The sequence below is a fragment of the Falco cherrug genome, chromosome 2, assembly GCF_023634085.1.
Source record: "Falco cherrug isolate bFalChe1 chromosome 2, bFalChe1.pri, whole genome shotgun sequence".
NCBI classification, from domain to species: Eukaryota; Metazoa; Chordata; class Aves; order Falconiformes; family Falconidae; genus Falco; species Falco cherrug.
Genome location: NC_073698.1, coordinates 95,577,640 through 95,602,250, shown reverse-complemented (window position 1 = coordinate 95,602,250; position 24,611 = coordinate 95,577,640). Strand labels below are relative to the sequence as shown.

Here is a 24,611-nt window from a genome sequence, read left to right as displayed (position 1 = left end):
TACAGTAGATAGGGTCTTATTTTGGAGCATGAAAATGTAATCTATCCCAGTCTCTTTCCCCAGCGCCCCTTTCAAATAACAGTGTGCACTGTCATCCACATTAAATTAACAACTAAACATAGCCGACTTCCAACCAGGATGTTACAAGGATTTAGCCTTCCTATATACACATACACTTAGGAAAGAAATCGTGGTAATGAGATTGAGATCAAAATACCACCCGGAATCCTTTTAAAATCGAGGGCAGGGAAAAGAGAAGAGGGATTTCTGTATGATTTAAGAAGGATAAACATGAGATATGTATAATCAAAACAACAAAATTTGAGAACTTGTAGCAGATGTGTTAATCTGTGTTCTTTAGCTTCAAATTCTCCCATTTCACATAAGTGTCAGCTTGTCCCAGAGCTTGACAGCACTGTATAAAGAAACAATTGCATATCTTCTAAAAACAGAAGATGGTGAAATCTCTCGGACAGTTTGCCCAAAGACTCCATTGTGCCTAAACTCTTATGGGAATACAATTCAGAAAGGTTTATTCAATAAATTAAAAAAAATACCTCCTACGGGAAGCAAAAGACATAACAGAATGAAAAACATTTCCTGTAGGAAGAATATTTTTAGACTTTTAGGGAGAGAGGCAAATGAAAACTGAACAGAGCACTGCCAACTGGTTTCTCACCACATTACTCTCAGTAGGGTGCAACTCAATCGAAATCACCCTTTAGAGAAAAAAGAAAAAGACGGTGCTCAAAAACCAGCTTGCCATATTACAACAGTGGCAGGAAACAAAGGGATAAAGCAAATAAAACCTGAAAATAGCAATGGAAAATCTGTATTAGTCTTCCTCTCACAAAATCAGTTATAGATGTTCAGTGGAGGTACAGTCCCATCACTGAAAAATCAAATCCAGGAAGCCAGTCCTTTGGAGAAGCAAGACTTAAGGCAGTGCAAAAGAAATCTTAATCACACTGTAAAAAAACCAAAACTTTCATTTGTTAGCAAACTCTGTATCATACTCTGTATTTGGCTGAAAACCATTTTGTCCATTTATGAGACAAACCCATTTATGAGAACAAAAGGACTCATTAACATTTCATTTGGCCGATCCAGATAACAGGCTACAGCTACAGTAAAGCAGTTTATTTTTTTAGTATAAACTTCAGGTGATGAAAGCCAGAAAGACACATTACCCTAATTTTTGACATTTGGCCCAGAGGATAACTGAAGATATACATAACAAGGACAACTAGAAATGGACAAAAGACAAGCGCAACCTGGAAAGGTCTGTGTGGATGGATCAGGAATTCATAAATGAATAGGGGAGAAAAGAGAAAAGCAGGACCTACCCAAAGTCCTAGCAGGTTCTCAGCAGCCACAGGGAGAGTTTCTGCATGGGACTGAGTGCTCATGTGCGTCCTCACTAAGTGCAATTCTCAAAAATATCTTTGAAACCTTACACTGTCAAAGGGTCCTCATGGATAAACACCATAAATCAGAAGGTCTTCTCTTTGAGACAATACAGAAGAGAGCAGGTAGGAAGATCCTGAAAAAGACAGTGTTCTGGCTTCACAACTTGGGAGGCTGATGCAAGCGGTTCCCATAGGCAGGGCTGTGAGGGTGATGACCCAGGGATGAGAGCTTTAGGGTGGGAAACTGATGTTTGTTTTTATAGGCCAGAGACACAGCACCTAACCTACTTAGCTCCAAAAACACGAACATGTGGTACCCAACATCTGGTTCCAGTACAACAATGTGGCAAGCGTCAAGCACTGGAAGCTCAACAAATCCTTCAAAAACACTCTTAACTCTCCCCAGGATTTAATAACTCCTTGCTGACAACCAGAGTGGAACAGACATGTAACTTGAAACAGCCAGTCTGTATACACCTAGGAAAAGCTGAAATTCAACCAGAAAGTGTGCACATACATTTCCATGATATGTGTTATTGCTACACGATAAGAATAGATAAAAACCAATAGAAATTATTTTTAACAAACAGAGCTTAAAAGTCTGCAAAAAACGACCGACGCAAAAGTTTTAAAGAGAGGTGAAAGAAGTAAAATTCCTAAGACTGAATGATAATTAAAGGCTTTGCTTCTTGCTTGATACTTCGTTTTGATTAGCAGGATTCACGAGCCAAAAGCAAAGCACACACCTGAGTACTCTGTCAGATTGAAGCCTGAGAGCTCAATACTTTGCAAAATTGGACGATAAGTCACAATGTCAAATTCCAATGAAGTCTGAACCTTGCCCTTACCTCCTTATTGCCCTCCTTCCAGTTTCTGTAAGCTCAAGGGAGTATTTGGCCTCTTCTCCCACCATCCAGACACCTGTGTCTGTTAAAAACAAGCGTAACCCAGGATGTGCAAAAGTTATGTTTTAAAACATCAGCTTAATTCCAGTGTTCTTAATGCTTATGTTCTCAAATACTATGCCACATAACCAGAAAATCAAATATGAGCAGCATTATATCACATTTAATGACACTATAATAGTATTGCCATTATAATCTTCATTCTCATTACCTTTTTACATTAAGATTTCAACTCTACAACTCTGACACTGATACTATCTAGCTACCACTATACCATCACAAGTAGTCAGCCCTACTTGCTCAGGACTCCCTGCTCATTTCCATTATGGGATTTACATCTGGAAGGAAAAAAAAATCCCCCAAAGTATGCTTAATACCTATATGCCTACACAGTCACAACACTGCAGAAGAGTGAAGACAGACTCCTGAAAACTTCCCCACCTGCAAATCACGACAGCTGTAGTTCTTGTCATACGAGAGAGTCTGCAAAGCTAAATGTACTGCCAGCTCCACCATGAAGTCAAGACAGCAGTCTGGGCCATTGATATTTTAGAGGCTGCCCAAAATTACTTTTCAGTCTTATTTCTATTATTTTCACAAGTTCCTTTCCCATTACTTAAGCAGTGCACACTTGGGGAGAATTCTGTCTGTCCTAGCTGTCAACTCCCATATTTTCACCAAATGTCTTCAAATGTAATTTAGTTGGGACTGGGAAGAGTGCATTTGCCAAATTCAGAAAAGTTGAATATATTTAGCTACTTTTAATGGCACTCCTCTTCATACAAGACCCACAACATTTCTGCCCACCAAATTCTGCAGTTACAAAACTCTTACAGCACTGAATAGGATGGACTTAGGCTGAAACTAGTCTGTGTGTCTAGTGTTTTAGCATGTCTTATGGAAGAAAATAAAGCAGAACAGTTCAGTGGTAAATATCAGCACACAGTTTTTTACTTCAAAAGCCTTCCAAAACACAGTTCTCACACACCTCATTAAAAAGCCCCCCCCTCAAAGGGAAAAATGCAAGTTAACAATCTTGGGTATGGGGGAGTGTCCAGTTTTTTAAACGTCTGGAGGAAGACCAAAGAAAAATGGTGACAAAAAGCCATTTAAACATGCTAGACCCCCATTTTGCTTCCTGGATGGTTAATTGGGGCTCTACACAGGAATACATTCAAAGCTCTCTTCCATCCATAGAGAAAGATGTCTGGGTTAGGTATCAAAGTGCTTAAGGGCAAGTAAAACAGACTCTGAGCTCACACTGAGCTACATATCACTCTTCAGAGATCACTATGGCAAAATGAACAACTAGTGCTGATGGCAATCTGATACATTCTCTGAAATTCCTTCCCAAAGACAGACAAACTTTCCACCTGACAAGGAAACAGTTCTAGGGCATCTCATCCTAACAAGCAACACAATAAGCAGGCAAATGCAGAAGCAATGAAGTCAGAAACATGAGGCAAACAGCTCAGTGAAGATACAGCCTGTAAGACTATGGCAACTAGAGAGCAGTAAATAGGACATTGTCACAAGAGAATAAATGTTGAGGAGGTATTCCATTAAAATATTTGCATGTATAGTGTTAAATTAGTTTATTGGGGAGTACTGGCCTTTCGACCATGTGAACTATTGCAGTCTTTTATGGCAAAGCCTTATTCCTAGTTCCAAGTGCAGCAGCTTTGCTTTTACACCTCAGAAGCTTCAGCTTTGCCCCCATGACAAATACGCTGTCACATCAGAACCACTTGAAGTGCAACACCTAGTGAAAACTGGGGAAAGGATGACTTCACTTACATATCTCATGCTAGATCTTTTAAAAGGGATGCAGCATATATACTCCTATTTCACATTTTCTTCATGCATCCTAACAAACAGGAGAAAACTGCTTTCTTTTTCTCTTTTCTGTTGGTAACTTACAATTTTCAGAATATGTATCAATCACTTGTTATCAGTTGAATAGGGGAAGGAAAAAAATAAGAAAAGCTCTCCTTCCTCTAAATTTACAATGAACAGGTTCTGCTCCTGTAAACTTGATAATGCGATCAGTCCTTTCTCTCCAAAAGAATTTGTCCTACTAACCTCAAAGAAAAATACTCATCTGAAGTACCTGAGGATAGATATCCTTACAGGAATGTGACCTGTCCGTTTGCCCAATTTTAAAGACTTTTTCTTAATGGAATTAAGATTTTTTTCTATTTATTTATTTATATCTCTGAAATAATTTTTCATGTATGTCCATCCATCAGCACAGTTTTGAAGCAAGCACTGGCTGTAAAAAAGCAGAAAAAGTAAGCTAGCCACTCACAGCAACTTGGAAAAACTGAGTTAATATTAATTTACAAAAACCAGTGATGCTCAGGGGGAAACTTTGGCAAGCAAAGAGATACGGAAATAGGGAATCTGAGACCACTTTCCCAATGGATTTAAACTCTTAAAGTATCAAGCAAGTGAATTTATGGAAGCTGATCTCCCAGGGCACCTATGAGCTGAAACTAGTGGTGTGAACATTCACTACTTCCAGCAGCCATGTCCTAAGTTAATCACTCCATATGACTCAAACAGAGGATATAAAAATATTTAGCTAAACTAATGTTCTGATATTGCAGATGAGTATCTCAAACATCCTTGCAGCTCACCACAGCTTGGCCAGCCAGTAGCTCAGGACACACCAGGACAGCTCCTGGCTTCTCCCTCTAAACCTGGTGAGGACTCAGGGCGCACTGCTCTCCTGCACCATGGGAAACCCCTTGCCCAGTTGTGCTCCACGGAAAGCCTTCCTGGGCAAGGAAGCAGGTCCATGGCAGGCTACGCCAGGAGGAGGAAAAGGTGAGGAAGGGCTGAGCCAACCACCCACAGCAACCCAACGGCGCTGAGGAGCACTGTGCAAACTCACAGTGGTGCCTCCTGCTTCCCGGCGGCCAGGCACGCTAGCAGGAAGGCAGCAGACATGATGTTACCATTACTTTAAAAGCAGCTCTCCCCCAGAAAAGCCTGTTAGCTGGAGATGTTAATGCTTAATCAGCCAGTAACACACAGAGTACGACAGCAAAATAATCAGGCCCTGTAAGTGTAAGTGTGTAGATGTCGTTTATCATAACAAAGCGATTAGTCAGATTCATTCACATGGTGTGCTGTATTTGTTATCCACATGCTGTGGCTTTCCGTTGCCGTCTTTAGGACAGAAGAATCAGCACAATTAACACAACTTGAGACGTCACACAGATCTATTTATTTTGAACTGTTTTGGGCTTTTCACCTGGCAAACATATTCCAGTCAGTCACTGTAAAACACTTGCACCCTTAACTTGTACGGGACTATTCACATACTTTAGCATAAACATATGACTAAATGTTGGCCGAATCAAGGCATTAAGGTATCTCTAGATATTTCTACCATCTTTTTACATGATACATAGTTTACTTAGAGTCACTTAACCTTATCAAACACTTAATGAAAGCATAATAGTCATAACAGACTTAATTTTGTAAGTGAATTTTCTTTAAAGAAAATGGCTTAAAGGGACAATTCCGATCGGAATTGGGGATGAGCATCTTTTTTCTCTTGTTAAAAATCCTCCTTGTCTTTGCCAGACTAAAACCACTGGAAATGTTGTCACTGATTTCCACAGACCCAGGAACGGGGAGGGGGTTTAAGCTGCTTATACCTGAGCAGATAATAGAAAAGGGAAAGAATGTTTGTCAGCAAAGTAAAGCTCTACCTAAAATAATCTTTACAGCTGTAAAATATTCTTGTGAATAAAATCACATATCGATAAAGAACAGCCAGATCATCCAGAAGTGAGAGACAACTCTGTCACATGATGCTTCACATCCAAAAATCTGTGGATTCAAGAATACGGGCCTAACACGTTTCTTTGTGTAAGGCCTTTAGGTGTGACCTGCCGCTGAAACTGGAAATCCCCTGTGCACTGTGGCATTCCATTAAAAATTATTTATGAATGGCCGCATGAACTGAGCAGCAACCTTTCCCTCCCTAGGCCGGTAGACAGGGTTGCAGTATAAAATGCTGAAGAGTCAAAGGGCAGTAAAAAAAAAAATAAAACAAACAATCCATCCTTCTCCTGGCCTCAGATGAAAACTATTATGGACATTTTGGTCTCATATACAGAAATCACAGATCAGCTGGCAAGGGAGCGCCCGGTGCACACTTTAAAACCTGAATCCGGCTGTGCCTGGTGGTGCCACCCCGGCCGCCCTGCAGCACCAGGCTGCCCCAGGGTGTGCCAACGCATGCTGCAAACCACATCGCCACCATCTCCCTCCAGACACTGCCACAGATCCAGCTTGGGGCAGGCCAAGAAGGTTCTGTGCAGAACTTATTATTTTGGCAGGTTCTGAAGAGAAAATCTCCATAGCATTAAAGTAGGAGGAAGAAAATAATTCCCACGTGTATCTCCTAAAATACCACTTTTAGTGCATAACCCTGTTACTTGCACAGTGGTTTTAGACGAAGATTTTCCAGAAAGTGAAATTATACTGAAGGTGTTGGAATGAAGGTAAAGAAAACAGATTTTGCAGTGAACACTTCTTTTATCCTCCAGCTAATAAGGATGGGAATTTTATGTAATCAAACCAAAACCTTCCATGTTCATTTTCATCCTGTAGCCATCTATTCGGTTGTCTTTTACAGCTGAGTAAAATCATTGTTCTGATGTATTTCATTTTCTAAGTTGAAAAAAGCAGAACTACAGGTTTCCTATCAAGAATGCCATAATTTGGATAATGGGAGCTTAGAAACTTACAGTACTGTAAATAGTAATTTCCTTTTCACCCAGTGAAATGTGGGGGGTTTTCACCTCCTCAAGCACACGCGCTTTGCCACAGCTAGGGCGAAGCCCCAGAGGCAGAGAATCCTTCACTTCCTAAAAACCAAACAAGTCTTTTTCCAATAAAGACTAAACAGGAAGCAAACAACTAAATCCTTTATGAACAATGCTGTTTTATGACAAAACCAAACTGAATGACCATTAGGATGCATGCCTGCAATAAGAGGGGGAATTTGATCAAAATTATGTATGTGCAGTTTCTTTTAAAATATAGAGTCAAACAATTTATACATGCCATTGCTGATAGTTACAACTAAGTTAATATCTGTATAATGCTTTGAAAACAGAAACTCTGAAACCAGCAGGTATCAAGTTCTATGGCAACTGACACGCAGTGCCACAAATCCGCAATGACGATGCGAGTCCAGCTACAGGTGCAGCACACCCCGCTCCTGCAGTGCAGCACCACCACTGTGACTGCTGGGACAACAGCCACCACGACACTTGTGCCCAACTGGGGGCTCATGGAGAGGGGCTGCCTGGCCACCTGTCCAGCCCAGGCACGGGGACCCAGCATAGAGATGCGGATACTTGCTTGTCGTGACGGCACTGGGCTCAGACCTTCCCCAGACAGTTCTCTTACAACAGTATCACACGTTGTTTTGGTTTTTTTCCTAACATAAAGGGGATTATTTTTTTTAAACAACACTCACACATATGCCTCGATTACTCTAAAAATCAGGTCTCACCAATAGGAAAGATATGTCCAAAATACAAGACCATACTTTGTTACTGTAAACACCCATTTCTTAAATATATGAAAGACACTCACCCAGGTTGAAACGCCAAGTAAACAACAATTTGTAAGAGAACAGTAACACCACACGAAGCCGTGCTGAATCAAATTTAACTACAAATTACATCACTATACTGCAATCATTAGCAATATAATACACACACCCCAAAAATATTTAACTATTTAAAAATGCTAGACACACACCAAATTAGGAACAAAATCGTACTTTTGAATTTGCAGTCTGAAGATGTGCTGCGCTATGTGGTTTGACAACATAAAGATCTGAAAAAATACGCCCCGAGTGTCTGACATCTTCACATGGGTTCAGTGAAAACAGGGAGATCCGCTTACATTCGCAGGTCAGAGACCATGCTCTGAGTGTTGGACTCAGTCAGGAAACTGCACGGGAAATCTTACCTATCTTAACACTTTTTGATGTTCCTTATCAGACTGTAAGTGGGCAAGCAGCCAACTAAAGGTCACTGCCCGCTGTCTCACTGGCGGCTTTTTGTCACTGTCACTGCTGCCCCCACAAAGTTCTTTGAAATCTTGAACTTTTAACTATCTTAAAATTTGAGGAACAAGATGAAACAGCTAAGAGTAACTTCTGATCACAAGACTTAATAGTAATCCATTTTTGAAAACTGTTAAAAATCTTTGCTGCCTCTTTCAACATTAGCCAGCGCCGTGGTCGAAGTCGCCAGCCAAGTGCTGGTGCTCCATCCTAATGGGCAGTTGTCAACAACTTTTACGCCCCAAGCTAACAGCAGGACGTGGGGGCTTGTTCAGGGTGAGAGGCAGCCTTTGCCCAAAAACTACTTTTCCTAATATTGTGCCATCATGGTGCCTAGTTTGGCTTTGGATCCCAGATCCCTGTGTCAGATAACAATTTTTCAAAGACATCTGCATCCCACTGAAACAGCGGGGTTGTTTTGTTGATAGATCTAGTGGGCATTGGCTGCTTAAAATAAATACATCTTAAATGGAAATGGAATTAAAAGGAAAAGGCTGCCTTCCAACCCCAACGCAAAAGCTCCAGGAGGAACTACTAAACAGATAAGCAGGAAACCTCATCGCTACAGACAGGACAGAGAATTTCTTCAAACAAAAAATTCCTTCTTCTCCTGCTACAAAGGGCTGCGCAGAACCAACTCGCCGAGCAACTGCTATCAAGAAACAATGCCACATTCCTTGAATACATTCGTCCACGTGGTATGGTATCTGCAGCCCAACATCGACGACATCCAAGTTAAGAGAATAAATATTTGCACTGCAAAGCTGGATTTGTCTTGGAATACAATTGCTCCTCATGTGGTTTTGACACATGTATGTTGTCAAATAAATCACAGCCCACTGGGTGTGCACATGAAAAATAATTTGTCTATCTTGTTGGAAGCCATCGCATACTTCAGTTTACGAGGTGTGAAACTGGGAGGGGGCGGTTTTACATGCCCAGGACAACTATAAACGGAGCCCGTCGAGGGCACATCCAGAGCCGCCGCCCGCCCCACCAGCGCCGCGGGTCCCCGCGCTCGGCGCTAGCACCCGCGCCCGCTGCCCACGGCGGCACGGCGGCGGCACGGCAGCACGGCAGCACGGCGGCGGCAGCGCGGGCACCACCGAGGGGGGCGCAGCCGGCGCCCCCGCGGGGCCACCCCGTCCCGGCCACCGGCGGCACGGCAGCTCCGGCTGCCTCGCCGGGGCGGGCAGCGGCGGCGAGGGCGAGGGCGGCGCGGCGGGTGCCCGTCCCCCGGGGGCGGGCGGGCCTACCTCGGATTTCCACACGACGTAGGCGGCGGGGCGAGGCTCGGGCGGCGAGGGCTGCCCCTTCCTCTGCTGCAGCCAGCGCCGGGGCGAGGAGAAGATGCTGTTGGCGGGGCCGGCGGGGCCGCTCAGCGCCGAGGCCGAGGGGGTGCGCGCCAGGAAGGGCAGCTCGCAGCCGGGGCTCCGCTTCCCGCGGGGGCTCTCCTCGTCGAAGAGGGCGCTGCCCGGCGGAGAGCGCTCCAGCGGGGTGCTGGGGCTGGAGTAGGAGGCGCCGGGCGGCGGCGGGGCGCCCCGAGGGCGGCGGCGCTCCCCCGGGGGGCTGCCGGTGGCCCGCGCCCGCGGCGCCCGTCCCGCGCCCTCGCCGTCCTCCCGGCCGCCGCCGATGATGGCGGGGTCGAGGCTGCGCGTCTGGCGGAGCCTCCGCTTGGAGAGGCTCTTGGCGGTGCCGGGGGCGGCGGCGGCCGGGGAGGAGCAGGAGAAAACGCTGCTCAGCAGGCTCTGCGCCGACATCGCGGCGGTCGCAGCCTCGGGCACGGCGGGGGCGGCGGGGGTCCGGGGATCTGGCTGCCTCTGCCTGCGGCCCCCGCCGCGGGGCGCGGAGCGGCGCGGCTCTCGGGGCGTCCCCCAGCGCCCGGGCTCAGCCCCCGGCGGCGCGGCCCGACGGCGGTACCGGGGGGCTCATGGCGGCGGCCGGCGCTGGGGCTGCTCCCGGGCTGCCGCCGCCGCGGTCACTTTGCTGGGAGGGAGAGGGAGGGAAAAAAAGAAAAAAAAAAAAAAGTTACGAGAGAAAAGGGGAGGGAAGGAGGCAGCAGCGGAGCTTTTATCTCGGCTCGCCGCCGCCTGCCAGAGTCACTCCCCCCTCGGCCGCGATGCGCGGGGGAGCCGCCGGCCGCCCCCCCACCCGGCCGGTGTGGCAGGGCCCGCCCGCCTGCCCCCGGGCCGAGGAGAGCCGGCCCGCTGTGCCCCGCTCCCCGCCGCGGGGCGCCCACCTCGGGGACGCGCCGGCCCCGCCGCGCTGCGCGGGCCCCCGGGCCGCGGCTCCCGGGAGCTGCCCCGGGCGGCCCCGACGGGGCGCTGCGGCCGCACCGCGTTGCGCTGTGGGGAGGCAGCGGGACAGCTGTGCCCGTGCCGGAGCCACCGCCGCGGCGGCGCAGCCGGGGAGAGCCCCGGCCTGACCCGGCCGAGCCCAGCGCCGCAGCCCCGTCGCGCTGGTGAATGGCGGGGAGTGCTGGGCTGTGGCTGGGGGGGCTCCCGTAACCTCCCCGGCGGCGTCGGGGAGAGCTGCTGTCTTCTGTGAAAGCTTACGGCGATGGGCTGGGTGCGGGTGGTGTACAGCACGCGTCTGTTGGGCAACCGGCACCGGGTGCTCTGGCCCAAGTCTCTTCCCATCCCGTGCCAATTTGAGAAGATGGTTTTATGTATTCAACCACAACGAACGCCTGCTTTGAGGGCACGCTCCGCTCTGCTACTGCTGTCTGACAGTCTTCGCAGAATAACCCCACACAGAGGCCCGTGGGCAGGAGTCCCACAGGCAGCGTGGGGCACACAAGGCCCGTAACTGTTCTGCTGGGTACCTCATGGCAGCAGAAAATAAAGGAGTGGGGCCAATGAAGCCAAGCCTCCTCAAGAGAAATAGATAAACTTGCTTGATCCTCTGTAGCGACTTTCGGTGCTTTCTCACCATGCATAGGGAAAGAAACCTTTATCGGGGGAAAGGAACAAACTTGGGAAAGCCAAAACCATAAAGAAACGCAGCAACAGAATGCATGCAGGGGAAGAATACTGCACAGCCCCATGAAGGCTGGCAGCCAGCCAGCCAGCTCCTTCCCCACCTGGAGTGGAGGAAACAGTCCCTCAGCCACAGGATCCAACTCCTGCCCCCATCTCCCAGCTGGGAACATTAGAGTCCTCCCTTCACTGGAAGCAGTTCAATGGCAGCGCTTGTCAGGTTCTTTCTGCAGGCCCCACACCGTCATTCATGTAGCGTTTCAACTTTAGTAAGCTGCAGCTAACCGCTAGCTTCATGGGTCAGTTCAGAGCTGTTGCTCTTTTGTCAGTGAAGACTACAGCCATTATGTTTTTCTAGATGAAAAGCAAAACACACAAACCCATATCCTGCTTTGCTTCTAGAACTATACTTCTAGTTAGTGAAGGAGTGGAAGGCACCTAAGGGCAGACTAGCCAAGAACTAGTGCAATTCTTGAAAATCCCCCATCTCAGATGAAATCACCGGTAGACTACTGATTCCACAGGGCCTAAGCACCCCTCTTTTGACCTGATAAACCACCAGCTCCACTATCTCCACAGAAGCATCGCAGACAACAATTCAAATTCCTTAGAAAAAGACAGGCTATTTTGAGGAAAAAAAAAAAAAAAAGCAAAAAAAAAAAAAAGCGTTTGAGCACAACACAAGGGTCATTTCCTCCTTATGCTGCGTTTTCTCCTCAAACCCTGTTGCAGGGTTGTGTTGTCCTCCCAGGCATCCTGGAGTCTGTGCAGGTTACGTGCACCATGGCAGCGTTTTCTAGTTTCATCAACAGAGGGAGCAGACAGTTCTTTCCTTTGTGGCATTAGTTAAGGTTCATAGAGAGAACCGGCACGCTAGCCCATCCACTTTCAAAGGGAGGTGTTCTGGTTTTATGCAGTATTTCCAAATGGGATTTTTTTTCTCCCACGCCCTACCCCCCCCCCTTTTTTTTTTTTTGTCTGAAAAGGAGCTTTTCTCCCTTATTTTAATGAACTGTTCTATTGCCTAATTTCAAAGCCTGCTAGCTCCTCCACAGCTAAGGTTGCAGCTGTTTCTGTTTAAAGCTTCATTTTTCCTCCTCATTAATGCCTTCAATAGGGTCTCATGCTTGAGACTAAAAAGGTCTGAAGCATAAAACAATGTTCTGAGTTTGTTTCTGTGGTTCTGTGCCCATGCGAGCAATTTGGTTGAGGGAGACACGTCTACACTACAGCTATACAGATGTGTGGCTCCAACTATTCACTTTTTTTTTTTTTTTTGTCCTCTACAAATGTATCGTGGGAACGTAAAGGGACAGGAAGACAGAAGGAAAAAAGCAGAGGGGGAAATTCAGAGCTGTGAGGAGCTCATCACATAAGGAGAGGAGAGGAGAGGACAGTGACTCCTGCCTCCAAAATCCGCTGGAGACAGTTTGGCTGTTCTCAGTAAGGTGTGTTGCCCACTTTGAAGATCTGATACTCTTGGGCACAGCCAGCTGCCAGCAGGCAAACCTCCAAGTGCAGACTCAGGTCTTTACACACTGCATACACAACCTGTGAAGAGAGACAGAAACTATCAGGTAAGTGCAATGTTAGGAGCATACGTCAGCTTATGAGTAACTACTCTAAGTGGGAACAAAGCATTCTTATTTCCACCTGCTTTTTTTACTATTGCCCAGCTGGTTTTCTCCATGAGAGCCCTCATGAAAAACTGGAGTATAGTTTTAATGACACAGAGACCTGGAGAATCACAGTTGCAATTCAGTGAGTAAATACATATAGAGGTGCTTCGTGTAGACAGTTTCACTGCCTGTCTGAGTTGCTATCTGTATCTTTCAGGGACAACAGCTGTATAAGCACTTAGTGATTATTGTTAAAGTTGCTGTTTATTAGCACTATGACCTGCATTATTGTGAGACCTGGCAGCACCAGCCATGCAGCTGGGCTCCGGGGCTCTGGTGGGCACTGTGCAAGCACAGAACAAAAAGACAGTTCTAGTCCCCAAACCTTAGCAGTAACCTCCAGACACAAGATACCTGCTGTGCAGCCATACATGCAGAGGAATAGTGAGACAACACTAGTTAATCTAATATTGGTCATCGGCCCTTCTCTTCCAAAGCAAAGCTGTTCATGTAACTGCTGCCCATAAGGTTGCAATAGCAGTCAAGGAATTGGGCAGTCCTTCCTGGAGCTGGGGGTAGCAATCCAGGCAGTGGATGTGCTGACTTCTGCAGCCAGAAAGGCTTTCCTAACAGTTTGCATGGTCGTATGAAAGCTTAAACCCAGTGAAGATGTTTATTCTTTGTTCTGTCTGACTGCCTGTCACCACCTTACACAGTAGTCTGCTGACTCTGCAACTTGAAAAATCCCTCCTCAACTTTTCAAGTCTGTATTTCTGAAAATGAGCAAGAGTGACATGGATATATAATGTAGTAAGAATTCAGAAATATTTTGAGGGATGAGTGTATCTGACAACGATGACTTTCCGGCCGTCAGTTTTATCCTGGAATATCTTTACTCTTAGCACATAGAACAGAATTATAGAAGCATTCCCTGGGCATACAAGCATGGTGCTTGCGAAGCCAAAGCTCAGCTGTTGGTAAAACCAGCAGAGGATGTCAAGGGCAACAAGAGCAGCTTCTGCCACAGCAGTAGCAGTGAGAGAATAAACAAGGAAGATGTGGGACTTCTGCTGAAAGCAGCAGATGACCTAGTGACTAAGTGACAACAGACACAGACAGGGTTGGGGGTCTAGAGAACAAGTCCTATGAGGAGCAGCTAAAGGAACTGTGGTTGTTTACCCTGAAGAAAAGGAGCCTCAGGGGAGATCTTACTGCTCTCCGCAACTACCTGAACTAGTGAGGTGGGTGTTGGTCTCTTCACCCAAGTAACAATTGATAGGGCCAGGGGAAGTGGCCTCAAGTTGCGCCTGGGGTGGTTTAGGTTGGATGTTAGGAAAAATCCTTCACCAAAAGGGTTATGGAGCATTGGAACAGGCTGCTCAGGGAAGTGGTTGAGTCACCATCCCTGGAGGTATTTAAAAGACATGGTGCTTAGGGACACAGGGGCATGGTTTAGTAGTGGTGTTGGCAGTGTCAGGTTTATGGTTAGACTTGATGATCTTCAGGGTCTTTTCCAATCTAAATGATACTATGCTTCTACTTAATGTCTTCTTTGCCTTGATCTTCGCCAACAAAACCTTCCACAGCTTTGTGCCTTAAGGAGAAAAGCATTTTAAAAAGCTTACTGTTTACTTGCAGAAGAACTCCTAACTTTGTAATTCCTGGGATTTGATTTTTTGGAGAAAAAGACTGAAAACTAAAATTCAGCTCTTCCAGTTTTTCTGTGGAGGCAGAAGAGCTGTTATGTTTTTTTCAGAACTTTTGTCTGCATTACAGCGGCAGCGATCCATCTGTAGGCATTTCAGCACGGTGTTCAGAGCTGCTCCTCGAGGAGAAAGCCCTGCAGAGGCATCTGTGGAAGCAGCTGCGGGGGTGGGGGTGTAACTGAAGTCCACACAAGGAGCCGGCACCCAGTTTTGGGGGTGTATATACATACATATATGACAATATATAGCATGTATATATATACACACTGCATATAGAGTGTATATCTATGTATATCTATATATATGGGGTTAGATATATATCGTGTATATGCATAGTGTGTATATATACACTATATAGTCATATATATGTATTTGAGATGGGGAGAGAGACTGTGTGTGTATACGTTATATGCCCCAAGGCCGGCACCGGAGTGCCGAACAGCACAGCCCCATGCGACATCCCGGGCGCCGCTTAACCCGCGCGCCCACCGGGGCCGCGCCCGCCTGGGCAGAGCCGCGGGGTCCCGGCCCGACCCGTGCCACCCGGTGCCGCTGCCCGTGCCGGTGCCGCTGCGGCAGCCCCGCCCCGCCCACCGGGCCCCGCCCACCGGGCCGTAGGCCCCGCCCCGCGCTGCGCGCTCTGCCCGGAGCCGCCGCGCCGATGCCACGTGGGAGGCGGCGGAGCCGCCGTCGGCGCCGGGCCGGAATCGCGGCCCCCCTGACGTTGGGGACGGCGCTCGCCGGGCGCCGGGAGGAGGGGAGGTCGCGGAGCCCCCGGGAGCGCGCCGGGATCGCCGAGACCCGATGGGTGCTCGGCGCGGTGGCGCCCGGCTCGCGGCTCGGCCTCCCGGGCCTAGAGGCGCTGGCGGCGGCGGCCGGGCCTAGGGGCGGCTCCCCGCCCTGGGCGGCGCCCTCGCTGCTCCAGGTGCCGGCGGCGGCCCAGCCGGCCCCGCGGCGGGAGGGCAGCGACCTGCCCGCCGGCGCGCCGGCCGCCCTGGCCGTGCTGCGCCTCCAGCCCGGCGCCGAGGGCTCGGCGCGGGCGGCGGCGGGGGCCGCGCCGCGGCTGCGGACCGTCTACGTTAACCCGCGCTGGCTGGAGCGGCAGGCCGCGCTGGGGGCGGCGGCGGCGGCGGCCAGCCCCTGCGCCGAGGCGGCGGCGGCGGCGGCGGCGAGCGGCGCGGCCGGGGGCCCGGCGGCCGCGGCGGCGGGGCAGGGCGAGGCGGCGGAGGCGGCGGCCACCCCCTACGTGGGGCTGCGGCGGCCGCTGGGCTACCAGCTGGCCAAGGCCACGAAGGAGCGGATCTGGCGGGGGGAGTTCATTGACCTGTTTTCCTTGCTTCACACAGAGCTGGCCCCCGAGCACGGCCCGCGCCCGGGGGACACGCTGGACCAGTGGGTCTCGGCCTTCCTGGTGTACGCCAGCGTGCTGTGCGAGAAGCACCCGGCGCGCTGCGGAGCCATGTTCAAGTACCTGGACACCATCCGCAAGCTGCATGCCACCTACGGGGGCACCTCGTGGATGAACTATGACGAGGACTTTCGGCGGCGGGCGGCCAAGGATCCCAACCTGCCCTGGGGGGACGTCGACCTCGACCTCTGGATGAAGTGGATGGCGCCCCTCAAGTCGCTCGTCAGCAGGCAGCCGCGTGCTGAGGGCGAGACGCAGGCCTCGCCGGCCCCACCACCGCCGCCGCCCTCCCAGAGCCCCAAGCAGGAGGAGAAAACCCAGGTGTGACGGGCCGGCGGCGTGTTTCCCCGCTCCCCTGGCTGGGCACGGGGCCCCCTCGGAGGGGAAGAGGAGAAGGGGGCAGCCGGGGCGCCCTTGAGTTGGCTGGCAGCTCCCGTGTCGCAGCGCTGACCTGTCGCTCGTGCTAGCCCTAGGGCTGCAGCATCAGCTGGTGGGTCATGGGGCCGCACGGGTGTCCGACTGGCCTCCGTGGGAGGTGTGGGCATTGCTGGAGAAAAAAGCACGTTCCTAGCAAGTAATTGTTAGCAGTGTTTGTTGCTCTGGCCACCGGAAGTTAGGAACCCCCGCTAATTCCCTCCCTTGGTATATAATTACATTTTCCTGAAGATGGTAGAAGAAAAGTGTTTTGGTTTTCTTTCCTTCCCCTCCCCCCGCTCCCCCCCCCCCGAATTGTCTTTAAAAAATTAACTTTCTCAGCAATACAGTTGTCCGTATGTAAGACAAAGAGTACAGACTCTTCTGTTGCTATGGGAGCATGTGGTAGTTGCAGGCTGTGTGGAGGCCAGGAGAACTGATGTGAATAAACTTCAGTATGAATGGCCCCAGCTTGCAAATTCACTGTGATTTGGAGATGTAACCTGGTTTGGGACCCACTAGTGGACTTAATCCACAAGGTCTGGCCTGTTCTGTGGGAAAAGATGGTGTCTGTGATTAAAGGAAGTAGGATTTTGTGTACGTTAAGGTTTTGCTTTCAGCATAGGCATCGAGGGTCTCTGAATTGGTGTAACCCCTGACATACATAGGAATATCTGCCCTTTCCACTGCCTGGGCTGTGACAGCGAGCTCCGTGGGTACAAAGGGCTGCCTGCATATTTTGGGGGTTGTGCTGCTTCTCATACCAGTAGCTGTAGTCTGTGAAGTCTGCAGCACAGGAAATGTTGAACGCTGAGTTTCACGCCAGCTGGATGGTGATAAGGAGATTCTGTTATATTGGCTATTATTTCTTTCTAAACAACTTTTTTAGAACTGTAGGAAGAACCTTTGTGTTTCTGAAGGGTTTTTGCTAGCTCATCAGATTCAGTGTTTCCCAGAGATTGCCGGTGCGGAGGAGTGGCTAAATTGTTTGACTCTGTTAGCCTGATCTGGAAAGGGAGGACCCTTTTTCAGGGCATCTGGAAGTGTTTAGTGTGTCACACCAAGTCCCAGCTTTGGTACCTATCAAGAATGACTTCACTGAGCCAACCTGCAACAATGGGAGCAGACACCACACAGTAATATAGATAAATAGGTCCCAGTGCAGGCCTTGTGGCCTTGGTGCCTTCTGTGGTTGATGCTCTAGATTTATGCAACGTTTTCTGATATCTCCGTTTAGATTTCTCCATTCTCAGGAACAGCTCAGTTACTCAGTTACTGTTTTGTGATCTTTTGTGAGCACCAGATGGGCAATGGCTTACAGTTTTCATCTCATTCAAGACTGCATCTTCAGTTTGTCATGTTAACCAGACTTGTAACTTCTTCCACACGCAGCCAGTCTGTCAGTGCAGAGGTTTGCACTGTTGTCTGCTGAGGTACACCAGAGCTCTCGATCCCCTTTGGTTTCGTGGAAATGTCACCGTTGATTTTTAGCAGTGGAATTGATTCCCTCCTCCCACCTCCAAAACTGTGTAAAGAAAAATGAGACATGTTTTATTTTAACTGAGTAACTTTAAAAATACTAAAAGTTTAATGTCTGTAAAAACAGTAGCACTTTAGCAGCACAATGGAAAGCAAAAGTTGTGCAGTTGTTCATTGTGGGTTCAACCGCCTTTCTATTATTAGAGCAGTTTTTAATTGGTAGCACATAGTCTTTTGTAACTGCTTAAAAGAGAAAAATGTCCTTAACTGAAATGATGGTTTGAGCAGCTGTTAAATGTAGATGAGGCCTAGGATAAATCAGGAGTTTACCATTGGCAAGGCAGCAGCAAGGAAATGGTGATCTCTTAGAGGCGACCTCTGGGTTTCCCCTGCCCCTCCCCAGCTCCTTGCAAGCTCTAATTATGTTGTATAAAACTACTTCAGAGAAGTAAGACGTGCCTTCATGTTTGGGCAAAAGAATCAGAGAATTAAAATGGAAGAGAATAGCCTTTCATGGGTTCACAGCTTCGGCCAGAACCTAATTCCACATTCATGCTGTCAGGAGGAGGAGGTGTTTTACAAAGACCTTTTCTTTCACATTGTTTGAACTGATTTTGTTTTCATAATTTCAAGGGATAGCATTAGGCAGCCTGACTGGATTTCATTTCCGCTTTCAGTTGAAGGCTTCTTAAATTGCAGCTTGATAATAGTGCCTGTATCTCTGGTTCTGCAGTTGCACAGAAGGTTAACCAATAAAGACAAAGTAAAGGAAGACAGCTTGAAGCTAGCTGTCTTCTCTAAGGCACTGGTGAAGAGCTGTAACTGTTTTACACAGAAGGAACAAAGTGAGAAACCCTAGTTTTAGTTTGAGTGTGATAACTGGCACGTACGTAGGATAGCTGAGGTTCATGCCTGCAAATCTATGTCTGTATGTATGACTTCAGACCATTCTCTTTTTTTTTTTTTTTTTTTTTTTTCTTTTTCCAGACTCCATGAAAACAGAAGGCCAGTTGGGATGGCAGTCAGACTAAGTGGGTGAGTTTATTTATAAAACTGACTAACTTTGGATCTTAAATATTTGCAGATTTGTTAAATACAGAATTTCTCATTGGTGCCAACAGCCTGACTCCGTTGGTGTTTAAGTGGAGCTCTGGTATTCTAGTGCATTCTTTTACCTCTGCTTCTGTTGCGTTGCAAGCTGTGCTAGAGAAGACGTAGGAAATTCATTTTACCCAATCAGCAATTGTAACAATGGACTACAAACCTGCAGAGCAAGCCAGTTTGCTGGAAAACAGGAATTCCTGCAGCGCAGCACTTGTCACAGACTATCCAAAGAGGGCAAAGATTCAGGAAGGTGAATAAATTGAACATTGGTTGAATGAGGTCAGGAGCAGTCCTCCCGGAGGAGAACCCTGCCCTAAAATACTACTTTGAAAGTATAAGCCAATTTAATGTGCAGATTAACCCTTCTCATTTGGGCAAACTTGTGTGCAATCCTGGATCTTTGCAGTTCACAACCGGACACTTCAATAACCTATGTACTATATTTGTTTTTTTAAAAAATAAATCATAACTTGTCTTGTTACAGCTGTTTACTTTTACAATTTCATTGAGAATATCTGCAACACAAATGTGTATTTGACTTGAAGCAGTATCATACACGTGGTATAATAACTCAGGTTGTCAACAGAATTGCTCTGTGAGGCTCAGTATCGCCTCTCCATTCTTCTCTGAAAAATGCATTAATCATTGCTGTCGTTGCCAGAAATCAGTTATAGCCCAATTACACATTACAAAATTCTTGATCATATTTGACCTAAATTATTATTCTGTTTTTATCCTCATAGAATACTTGAGGTCCTGAGCATCAGACTAGACCTTTGTAGTCTGGTGTTCATGAAAATCATATTCACTGGTTCACGATTTAATCATTCTGCATCTCGGTATTCTGTTCTTTTTTTCCTTTTCCCTTGCATATTAGGGAGTATGATCAAGGTAATACTATGATCCAGTAACGCGCATGATGGTAAGGGTATGCCTTTAGTTGTTTCAGGAAAAAGTTGCCATTATCTGCTCTCCTTTACCTTTCTTGATAGTTTCAATAATATGCATAATATGAAGTGTTTGTAAATGGATACTAAACTGTTTGTGATTCCATCTAAATAAATTTTTATACATAAATGCTTTCTTAATCTTAGCCTTTTTGTTCCTCCCTTGTTCTTATATTGCTGCTTGCCCTTTTGTAATCATTTTTTCCGTCACCAGATGTTTTAAAAAAATTCTGGGTTTCAGTTATCAAAGCACAACCGAATCTTAAGTATTGACAGAAAAAAACCCAGCCTTTGAAATTTGTTTTCAATATTTTACATAAAGTCTTGATAACATTGTAACTGTAGTTGTCATGGCTTATTCATCTTTGCCAGTTGTTGGGATGACAATAGGTATCAGGCCTTGATCTGTGAAAATGAAATAGCTGCTATACTGAAATACCAGTATTTTAGTGGCCTCAAAACTGGGACTCTGATCCAGTGAATGCTGAGACATCTGCATTCAATACAGTAGAATGTAGAGCACTTTTACAGATTGAATTATAAGTTTTAAAAGTACCTTTCATTTTTGAGAAGAGGCTTAAGCTCAATGGTCAGATCACTTGTGCTATTTTTCCCTTGTCCTGCTTTCTTTTTAAGAAATTGGAACTCTGTTACTTGCTGGTCCCTGCTGCATTTCTTCGTCATTGTTGCTACACCTGAACCACTGCAGGCATCTCCTCTTGAGGAATTGCTGTAATAGTGGCAGAACCTGGGGAGAGGCATGGGAAGCGGGGAATGTGGAGTGAAGAAGGATGAACAGATAGATGTTGGTCTCCTCAGTCCTACTGATGAGTTGCGCAACTGTGGGTCTTAACCTAATGACTCAGAGCAGCAAAGCAGCAACAGTTTTGTTTTTCTTGCCATTTGGGAGCAGCATACCCAGCTGGAGTCTGAAACACTTCCTAATGTTCTTTGATGAGTCCTTCTGCCAAGAATTTATTGGGTTTGTTACTCTCTTCAGCCTTCATACAGTCTGGTGCCCTTCCTGGCACTCTGTCACCTTCTAGTTTCCTGGTTAGTGCTGGGTTGGACCACCCTGTCTTCTGTGTCTGCTGTAGACAATTGCCAAGGCTTTGCCTTGCTCTCCAGTGTCAGTGGCTGCTTCAAAATGGCTGCCTGCTTTCGTAAAGAAACTTGCCTTTCAAATTATTAGCAGCAGTGGTTTTGAGGCTCCCCCCCCCCCTTTTTTCTTTTCTCCTTCTTCGTAAGCTTGGCCTTCATCGCAGTCTTTGAGCCACACAATAATTTCATTGTGGTACTTGTGAATCCTTGCTTTGGGGTTTATTGTTGCATGTGTGCTTTCCTCCTTGTTGCTGTGCTGTAAGCTTCTGTGTGAAATTTCCTTGTCCATTAAGTTTCTTGTTAAAAATGTCGGACTTCAGTGGGTTTCTTCAAATTTTAACAGTTTGTTACTGCATGGTTTTGCAGATTGGCACTGGGTGAATCTTACCTTTACAGCTTCTGATGTCTTGTCCTTGCTGAGTCAATGTGCTGGCTGTGTTGAAAGGGTGGTACAGAATTGCATATCTTCTGTTCATCTCTGATTCATGGTTAGATTATTTTTGATGATCATAAGCTAAAATTGCCGTCACTTAAATGGTATGCAGGCAACAGGGAGATGCTGAAGATGCCTGCTGTCTGAAAGCAGATGTTGTCGGCAACCCTTTAACTGAGTGATGTGTGAAGATAAAGTGTCAGTGAGACATTTAACGTTGAAATGAGCCATGATTTTGTTACTCTTGTAGTAACTGTGATCTGCAGCATAAATCAATGATACACAGGATATTTTTTTTAATACTATTTCTGTAAGTCCTATTACTTACAATGGGGGGATATCATCTTTTCAGTGTTGCTGCAATTTCTTACGCTTCTCTCAAAAAATCATGTGTGTCTTTGTACAAAGTTGCAGCAAAGCTTTTCACCAAGACTGATGGAATTTCCAAGTAGGAATACTTGTAAAATGCGTGGGAATTGATTTGTTCAGGAGGACCAGCATCTTACGGAAAACAGTTTTCTGACAGTTGACTAGAATTAAGCAGCACATACTTTGAGGGAGTAATTTTGGCTAAGTCTGTTTTTAGGGATTTCTAGCAAGATGGGATTTTTTTTTTTTTCCACGGATGTGTTTTTTCGTGTGCTGGATTGATAGGTATTGTTATTACAAAGAACAAATTAAAACCAGTGCAGTGTGACTCTTGACAGCCCAAAAGGTATTGCAATTTAGGCATGAGATTAAAATACTTAAGTCTGAGCAAGCTGACATGGCTGGGGAGTTTAGAGTTGAGATTTAGCAAAGGTAGAGTCAGATAAAAGGGATTTCTGTGTGCAGCAATTAGGTCTGAGATAATTTGGAGCATCTGAAAAAACGAGGTGATGTTAGTAGTTTGGCCTTATTAGTGATGATGTGTCTTTAAAGGTAAGATGACAGGAGAACATTTTGCATGTGGGGTAGCCTGTCGCATCTGCAGTTTAGCAAAATCATTACTTCTGGGCTGTGATGAAATCCTGTTAGTTATTCAATGTGACTTTCAAGTTAGGCTTAAACCATTGCTTTCTCATCTTCCTCTCTCTCCCATAGTCTCACCAACTTGCTTTCTTTATAAAAATCTGATGAACACGGCAGGCATGTCCTGAGGGCCAGCCATGGGTACAGGCAGTGTCTGACTGGAGTGTCTGCATGTACGGAGCCTTTCACCCCCGTGTAGGTAGTTCTGCCAAGTTGCTATGGTCTAGCATGAAGAAATTCAGTATGTCTCTTAAGTGTGGCTGCATGGAGTGCACATGGGAAACTCCCTGGCTGCCTATGAGGCTCCTGTGTTTTTGAGAAGCTGGTGGTGCTGGCAGCAGGTCTTTCTGTCCACTCCTGTGGTAAAATCAAAACTAAAAGCCTGGAGACTGTTGTAAGCATTGAGGGCAGGGATGTGAGTCAGCGCTAACAGCCTAGATGTTTGTGGAAATGTTGCCTAGTGAAGTTGTCAAACTGTTTTTTAGGTCATATGCTTAACAGGGACTGCAACAGTTGATAATGTCTATGGGAGTGCTTTTGGCAGTTCTTTCTACAATGATTATGTCCCTGAAAACTCAGCTGGAAAAATTATAAAGCTAGATGTTACTTTTCTCCTATTGTTTTGGCACTCAGGTTTGACTTTTACCCTTTCATGGAATTCAGTATGCATAAAGCACATAAAGTTTGTATCCATGTAATCGGGGTCCAGCACTTTTTTTTTTTAATATATTTTATTTGTTTGGGGTTTTCTTGCTTTTTTTCTCTGGGAATTCTCATCAAAACCAGTTGGCATTTTTGCAGTTTGGCAGTTTACTGGGCTATGGGCTAGCCAGCAGCCAAGATTTAAAGAGCAGGAACATGTTTACAATACCTTATATATTTGTAAACTTGAAATATTTCAATAAGTGCTTTTAGCTTTTTTTTTTTTTGGTGGTTGTTGCTCTCTCTTTACTTTAAAGAACACTTGCTTCTTGCCCATGTCTCAGTACAATGTTGCTCTGTTAGTATTTCCAGGGCAGCAGGGGAATGTTTACATCTAAACAAAATCTGTTTTCTTTGAATTTTTTATTGCAAACATTTGTGTCCCTAAAATCCTTTCCACAAAACTCAGTCACTGTTCAGCTTATTCTTTTTTTTTCATTCTGTGCAAAGCCTAAAACTGAGATCATGTTCAGTTGTCAGGATTTTTTGTTTTCTGAACCTTGTAATACGAGCATGGTATCTGCACCTGCATCAGCAGATATAGAAAATGCCACTTAAAATGGCAGTTCTGACAATCTAAAGTCAGGTATGGCTTAAACTGGCTTCAGAGATCATAAGCACCATCTGCATAGCTGATGTTCAAAGTGTCCATAAATGTCCTGTATCATCCCAAAATAAGAATTATGAGGCTATATGAAGTCTCAGCCCGTGACTGTGTGTGGCTTGTTCAGCAGAGGCAGTCGCAGGCAGTTAAAGGCTGGATGTGCTGGTGCTAGCTGGTGGGGCTGCTTAGTTGAGAAGCTGCAGGACAACATGGTGGCAGAGGACCTGGACTGTATGTTCCCCTATAGATGTCTGGCATAAACACAGACGAGACAGCTCCTTGAAAAGTGTAACATGGGCCAAGAGTTCATACCTCCTCTGTCTGAACTTTCCACCTTCTGCTTGATCGTTCTGGCATTTATCTTCCACCATACTTACCTTATCTCCTCTGTTGGTTTTCTTCCTTCCACAACAGTCAAATGACATACACACATCCTCAGAAGGAATACCGCCAGTGTATGCAGATGGTTCCCTACCGTATACGTGTATCCCATGGACGATCCATGCAGTGCTAAGTGAAAAGGCTTTTTTCTCCCTTAAAGTTGGGGAATGAAGTATATACAAGAACTTAAGAGAGGGATTACAAATGTTAGTAACTCCAGATTCTTGCGAATAAATAAAGATCAGTCTGAGGTGGTGAAATCTCCAAGGGTGTCTTTGTTCAGGGCATGCCCGTGTGTATCTTCCTGGGC

The 24,611-nt window shown here is 46.6% G+C and overlaps 2 protein-coding genes across 3 annotated transcripts in view; one reads left to right on the top strand and one right to left on the bottom strand.

The window, feature by feature from the left end:
* Window positions 1-10,381, bottom strand: part of ARHGAP6 (Rho GTPase activating protein 6) — a 336,756-nt gene extending 326,375 nt beyond the window's left edge. Inside the window, exon 1 of the mRNA XM_055702111.1 lies at window positions 9,671-10,381. Within this exon, the coding sequence (XP_055558086.1) occupies window positions 9,671-10,174 (504 nt within the window). The 5' untranslated portion in view covers window positions 10,175-10,381. The remainder of the gene's footprint in view (window positions 1-9,670) is intronic.
* Window positions 10,382-15,111: 4,730 nt separating this feature from the next.
* Window positions 15,112-24,551, top strand: LOC102053618 (transcription initiation factor TFIID subunit 4-like). Of its 2 annotated transcripts, none has more exons than XM_055701252.1 (3): window positions 15,112-16,446; window positions 19,006-19,053; window positions 24,335-24,551. In XM_055701252.1, exons 1-2 carry the CDS (start codon window positions 15,127-15,129, stop codon window positions 19,012-19,014), a joined length of 1,329 nt encoding a protein of 442 aa, XP_055557227.1. In that variant the 5' UTR covers window positions 15,112-15,126; the 3' UTR covers window positions 19,015-19,053; window positions 24,335-24,551. The 2 variants fall into 2 exon arrangements, with proteins under 2 accessions (XP_055557227.1, XP_055557226.1); XM_055701251.1 differs by lacking the exon at window positions 24,335-24,551 and adding an exon at window positions 19,140-20,199.
* Window positions 24,552-24,611: the final 60 nt, after the last annotated feature.

Coding starts and splice junctions, on each gene's coding strand:
- LOC102053618 (XM_055701252.1), top strand. CDS start 15,127: ATGCCCCAAGGCCGGCACCGGAGTGCCGAACAGCACAGCCCCATGCGA.